Source organism: Triticum aestivum, chromosome 3D (genome assembly GCF_018294505.1).
Source record: "Triticum aestivum cultivar Chinese Spring chromosome 3D, IWGSC CS RefSeq v2.1, whole genome shotgun sequence".
Taxonomy (NCBI): Eukaryota; Viridiplantae; Streptophyta; class Magnoliopsida; order Poales; family Poaceae; genus Triticum; species Triticum aestivum.
The window spans coordinates 103,750,390-103,756,893 of NC_057802.1; the positions used below are offsets into that span (position 1 = coordinate 103,750,390).

The 6,504-nt window shown below is 54.8% G+C and overlaps 1 protein-coding gene across 1 annotated transcript; it reads right to left on the bottom strand.

The window, feature by feature from the left end:
* Positions 1 to 3,420: 3,420 nt before the first annotated feature.
* On the bottom strand, positions 3,421 to 6,237 carry LOC123077704 (beta-glucuronosyltransferase GlcAT14B). Its single transcript, XM_044500005.1, has 3 exons — positions 4,772 to 6,237; positions 4,595 to 4,670; positions 3,421 to 4,510 (listed from the first exon to the last, which is right to left on the bottom strand). Exons 1-3 carry the CDS (start codon positions 5,577 to 5,579, stop codon positions 3,871 to 3,873), a joined length of 1,524 nt encoding a protein of 507 aa, XP_044355940.1. The 5' UTR covers positions 5,580 to 6,237; the 3' UTR covers positions 3,421 to 3,870.
* Positions 6,238 to 6,504: the final 267 nt, after the last annotated feature.

Genomic DNA, 6,504 nt, shown 5'->3' on the forward strand with positions numbered 1-6,504 from the left:
CCGAATGCTGCAAATGAGCCCCAGAATCAATGGGCCCTGAGAAGGCCGAAAGATAACTTGGGCTGGAAACGGCCCAATGGAATAACGGGCCGTTAATGGGTATAAAGTGATACACTGTTCATTACGAGCCAGTTTCACCATGGGCCGTTAACGGGCCAAGAGTTACAAAGGTCCTCATATGGGCCGAAAGAAGCCATGGGCCACACATGGGCCGGAAGTTAAAACGAGTTGAATCATATTGCACGGCCCAGATGACGCTACTGGGCCTAATTCGGATAGGGCGTAACGGGCCCTGGGTTAGCGGGCTGTAAATGGGCTATATGCGAACAGGCCGTTAACAAACTTTCCGTGGGCCGGCCCGTCACCTTTTGACCAAGTCAAACGGGCCGGCCTTTTCACAGGAATGGGCCTCTGTTGGGCCATTCCACGTGTCGCCGTATCATAGGCGCCTTTGGTTCAATGAGTGGATGACATCTGTCCCAACGGTGAGCCGACACGTGTTTCCTCCAGCCAATGATGATTTTACACGTGGAAAATCCCCATTGGTCGGGGCTGTTAACGGGTTATCGGATCCAAAACCCGACCCGATAGCTTAACGGCGTTCCGTTACGGTGGATGCCACGTGTCGGTCACCCTTGACGAAAGCACTTCTGTGACGCGCGATTTATCGTCATGGAAGTGGACACTTCCGTGATGATAACTTTGGTAATGTCATGGAACACTTCTACGACAGCACAGGTATGACTATCTTGATTCTGTCATAAATTTGTCATGGATGTACATGCATGACAAAAAATGCGACCTACTGTGACAAACACGTATCATCACGGAAGTGTATTTTTTTTGTAGTGCATGGTGCCCCGTATCCCAGAAAAGCGGTTGGCGGGAGGGACATTACAGCCCGCGCTCGTTCCCCACCCATTTCTGCAGCCGCCCGCCATTGGTTCCGCCCGTCCGCCGCCGGCGATTCCGGCCAAATCTGTGGACGGATTCACGTCGCGAGGGCGCCCCTCACCCTGTTCCACCTAGCCGCTTCACCGGCTCCCCGGATCCACCGAGCCGAGCCGCCCCTAGTCGCCGTCGCCGCCCCGGGATCCACCGCCGCAGAGCCACCTCCCCGAGCCGCCGGTGAATACTTGTGCTTGTGCTTTGGGATGCGGTATGCATAGTTGGTTCACGCGACGTTCCTATTTGTGAATTTAGATGGAATTGAGCCCTTACGAGAGGTTTTTGCTCGAGGATTCATCCGATTCAATGACTCGGATGTTGAGACGCTACTTGCGAACCATCGGCAGCAGATGTTGGTAATGGCCCTCGCCGTGAAGGAGCACGAAGATGAGAACCGAAAGAGACGGCGAGGATCGACCGTCGGCCGTCTTTGCATTCCTCGAAATCGCCATCTCGGGAACGAGATATTGATGCTAGACTACTTCGCGAACAATCCAACATATCCGCCGCACCTCTTCCGGAGAAGGTACCGAATGCGCTGATCCCTCTTTGTAAAACTAGTGCGAGCTTGCGAGGCCAATTGTCGGTATTTTACACAAAGAAGAGATGTCGCGGGCTTGAAGGGATTTAGTGCATATCAAAAAATCTCGGTAGCTATGTGGGTAATTGCATACGGCATTCCGGCTGACTATGTCGATGAGTACCTTCGCATTGGTAAAAAAAAGAGTCAGGGCGTAGGTTTGTCAAAGTGATCATCCGTGTCTTTGGTCCTGAATATCTTCGGGCATCCAACGAGGAAGACACAAAAAAGTTGATGGCATCAAGTGAGAGAAGAGATTGGCCTGGCATGCTAGGAAGCATTGATTGTATGCATTGGACTTAGAAAAACTGCGAGAAGGCATGGGAAGGAATATATTGTGGCAAGTCTCGTGATGCAACAATTGTGCTAGAGGCCGTGGCATCCGAGGATTTATGGATTTGGCATTGTTTTTTGGTATGTCGGGTACTCTCGATGATATCAATGTGTTGCAACGGTCTCATTTGTTTGCTAGGCTTGCTAGTGGTGGTGCTCCTGCTTGCAAGTACACTATCAATGGGCATGAATACACAAAGGGGTACTATCTTGCAGATGGTATCTATCCTTCTTGATGCACATTTGTCAAGAGCATCAAAGACCCCAAAAATACGAAAGAATGTGAATTTGCAAGTGTACAAGAGGCAGTCTGAAAAGATATTGAAAGAGCATTCGAAGTTTTGCAATCTAGCTTTGCCATTGTTCGTGGTCCTGCTCGTTTTTGGGACAAGCGATCCTTGAAAAACATCATGACATGCTATGTTATTCTTCAGAATATGATTCTCGAAGATGAGAGATGCATGAACTTGGAGTTCTTCTACGACAATGTGGGTAGCCGTGTCAAACCAGCTAGAGACCCTAACCGTATTAGAGCATTTCTTTAGACCTACGAGGAGATTGAAAATGGAAACATCCACTTTCAGCTTCAGGAGAATCTCATTGCGTACCATTGGCAAAGGGTTGGGTAGTAATACATTCCACTTTTGGTTTGCTTCGGTGATTTGTATTCGGGACAAGTTATGTATTGAATTTTTTAGTTTGCTTCGATGATTTCAATAATTGCTGTAATTTGGATGGTTGTTGTATTGTAATATTGTCATTTTATCTTATATTGAATTAATAATTCTGAACATGTGGCATATGTGTCAAATTCAGATAAAAACTCATCTGATTTGCGGGCCGGTGCGGACACCGGTCGAGCAGACCCCGCATAGCGGAACTATAAAACGAAATATCTGCGAATATTCCATTTTTTATGGGGTCGTGAATATTCTGTTTTACAGTTCGGTTATGCGGGATCTCCTCGGTCGGCGCCCGCGCCGGCCCGCAAAACCTTTTTTTCGCGAACTGTAAACGAGTTTTGCTGATCGGCAATATACAAGGTCTGCTAGAGATGCTCTAGCTGATGGCCATGACTTGAGGCACATCCCACTAGAAACGTCAAAATCTCGAGGGGCCCGTATGAATTTGATCGAAATTCGTTTCAGGCGTGTCGGCGTATCTTCGGACGATAAGATTTGGCCTTTGTAGACCACTCGTGATGGCCTTGTCTCCTAATGGTAAGATGTGGTGCTTCCACGGTCCAGGTGCCACGCCACCGATCGGGCAACGGGGAAGAGGTGATGCAGATGTTCCATCGCCAACATCCTCCTCCCGTCTTCTACCTCTCTTCTCCGACAGCAACCCTTCTGCTTGCTTAAGCCTTAAGAGTTAAGAGTCGAGGTCTCCTTTATCCTGTTTTTCTTGCGAGATGGCGGTCCGACTCTGGCATCAGTTTCTTTCAGACGTGTTTACTTTCCATCATCTGTGTTTTTTAATTGAATCATTCGATTGATTCCTGGAGAAGTTTGCACAAGATGTAATCTGGACCCAGCAGGAACTCAAACAAGAAACTCCCATGACCACATTAAACCACCTTTCTATTCTAATGAAATATGACAAGAAGAACAGCATGAGCTCATCTCATGGATGGTTGATGGATGAGTTAAAACATTTTCCTCCTCCCGAGTCCATACACCAGCAAACCAGAGTAAGCACTGTAAAAATAAAACCAATAATGTACCACGAAGCTCTCTATATTTCTCGCTCTATGTATGTATGTATGTATATGCCATATACTCCCTCCGTTCGAAATTACTTGTCTTAAAAATGGATGTATCTAAAACTAAAATACATCTAGATACATCCATTTCCGCGACAAGTAATTCCGAACAGAGGGAGTAGTTATGTACGCCCTTGAGATGCATGATTTTGTACAAACGTCGAAGGAAACGAGCACACCACACAGGGCGCGCGTGACGCTAACCTGGCTTGCACGCACGACCGACCATGTCTCAAGCCGAGCTTAGCTACTTGCACTGGCGGTTAGCGAACGCCTCCGACCTGACGATCCGGTCCATGAGCCTGCGCAGCCTCTCGGCGCCGGGCCCCGGCCTGAGCACCCAGTCCTCGGCGCCGGCGGCGCCCTCGCAGTCCCCGCTCTCGCCGCACCAGCCCCCCCGCACGAACATCCCCGCCGCCGTGCCGTTCCCGCCGCGGCCGCCAAGCAGCTGGGCGTCGATGGCGTCGAGCACGGGGTCGTCGCGCGCGAACTTGCGGGCGAAGGGCGCGTCGCTGCGCACCATGCGGTCCATGTCCCCGAGCGTGAGCGCGTGCGGGTGCTGGCGCGGCGGCACGTCCCACTGGATGTGGTGGAGGTCGTGGTTGGCCACGGTGGGCACGAACCGGGGCGCGTTGCAGAGCACCGTCTGGAAGTAGCCCTCCGGCGACGACACGAAGTTGGCGTAGTACATGAGCATGGTGCGCGGCAGGTTGTCCCACCCCCACACCACGTACTCGGCGAAGTCCCGCGTCAGCGCCACCCACGCCGACCCCGTGTACAGCCTGAACGCCGTCGGCAGCTCCCGCCGGCCGGACGCGTAGAAGATGTCCTGCTTCTTCGACGCGTACAGCCCCGGGTCCACGATCAGCGGCTGCCCGCGCTGCCCCCTGCACATCAAGCCAAGCCACAGTCAGTCGCCGCCGTCGATCGCCGGCCGGAGGGGAGGAAGAAGGAGAGGGGAGAGCGCTCACTCCTTCCAGCCGAGGCGGCTGGTGTGCTCGACGAAGTTGACGTTGCGCGGCAGCGTCGAGAATACGTGCAGGACATCTGCAGTTGGTTAGTCAGCGGATTCGATTATGGATGGAGATCGTGTCAAGCGAAGCCGGGAATATTTTAAACGGTTTGCTGAAAAAAATTAAGGCACGTACCGTCCTGGGACATGAGAGGGTAGTCGGAGGCGGAGAGGTTGATGAACCAGTCCCAGTCGCGGCTGCGGCGGAGGAGCACGGCGCAGGCGTGCAGGGTGTTGGCCACCATGGTCGGCCCGCGGTAGGTCACCATGTTGGCGCGCCGGATCACCTCCACGTTGCCGACGCGGCGGAACACGGTGCTGTTGGCCACCCGCGCCGCCAGCTCCAGCCGCTCGCCCACGGGCGCCTCGCGGTCCAGGTGCACCACGTACAGGTTGCGCGGGTGGTAGAGCGCGTGCAGCGTGCGCCACAGCCGGTCCAGGTCGCCCTTGGACCCGGAGATGAGGTACGCCAGCCGCGGCACGCCGGCGCCGGGCGGAGGCGGCGGCGGGGTCGCCGGGGCCTGCGGCTGCTGCTGGACTTGCGGCGGCTGGACGAGGTCGGCGCGGCCGGCCGGGAGGAAGGAGAAGAAGGTGGCCGAGACGGGGGACAGCGACGACGACGACGTCGTCACGGTGAGCGTGACGGCGAGGAACAGGAACACGGTGATGGCGCCCGAGAGCGTCCACCTGCTCTCGAGCAGCGTCGCCACGGCGCCGCTCGGCAGCAGGGACGACACGCCGCCGCTCGGCAGCAAGGAGGAGACGCCGCCGAGGCCGGCGCGCGGGGACTTGCTCGACGCGGAGTAGTGCTCGCCTCCGCCTCCGCCGCCGGCGCCGGCGCGCGGAGACTTGGTCGACGGGGAATACTGCTCGCCTCCGCCGCCTACGCCAGAGCCGCGAGGTGAGGTCTTCGCGGACGACGGCGAGTGGTTGCCGGCCCCCATGCTGCCGCGGTCGCGTCGATCGCCCACGCCCACGCCCACGCGCGCGCTATCACAACTGTCAATTCTCCCGAGGATCACGTACGCGAACCGCCACCGAGCCCGCGTGGACGCGCTATGTAGGATAGATACGAGGTGCAGAGAAGAAGAAATCCTTTGTTGTGACGGACACAAGGAATCAGCCGGTGGACCAACGTCAAGTGGGGAGGGGAATTTGGTCGCGAGGTTAGGTTAGGTTAGGTTAATCCCAATCCCTTTGATCCGATCAACGGGGGCGACGGGAGCTTGAAAACGAGTGGAATTGAAGGCGATGGCGATGCAACTGAGCAGACGACCTATGATCCCAGCTATTGACCAGTTGTTGGAGCACTCGATCGATCAATAAATCAATCGATCGACGACGACAGCACCTTCGTCACAGAGGATGAAGAAACCGACCAAGAAGAGGAAGATCGATTGATCTGGTCGAGCAGAGGTCAGAGTGGATCGATGGTGGAGGAGGAGAGATGGCAGGTATTGCGGGGGAGCGGTTACTACTAATTGTAGCCGGAGATGAGGATCATGAGAGGATATATAGTGCGCGGGAGAGGCTAAACAGGCATTAACATATTCGGGCGGAGTGGCGCGCGGCGGCCCGGCAAGTGGCGACCCTGCCCCGGCGAACACGGCCGTTACCCCGAAATACCATCCACCGCTCCGTACCGTACGCGCCCTCCTCTCCTCCTCCGTACGCAATGCGCTCCCCTGCTCCCCCGCTCCACACACGCAAAATTCTCCCTCTCGTTGCTTCTGTCGCATCACGCACGGACTCTCTCTAGTTTTCCCTCTCCATACTAGTTCTTCTTTCACGCGACGGCATAGGGCAAACTAGGAGCAGTACGATGTTAGAGCATCAGCCGCATATGACAAATATTCCCCCTCAAAAGCC

Bases quoted from the DNA above. Each gene is read 5' to 3' on its own strand.
- LOC123077704 (XM_044500005.1), bottom strand. From the start codon at position 5,579: ATGGGGGCCGGCAACCACTCGCCGTCGTCCGCGAAGACCTCACCTCGC. The intron at 4,671-4,771 runs GTACGTGCCTTA...AACCAACTGCAG, and splicing joins CCCTCTCATGTCCCAGGACG to ATGTCCTGCACGTATTCTCG. The intron at 4,511-4,594 runs GTGAGCGCTCTC...CTTGATGTGCAG, and splicing joins AGCCGCCTCGGCTGGAAGGA to GGGGCAGCGCGGGCAGCCGC.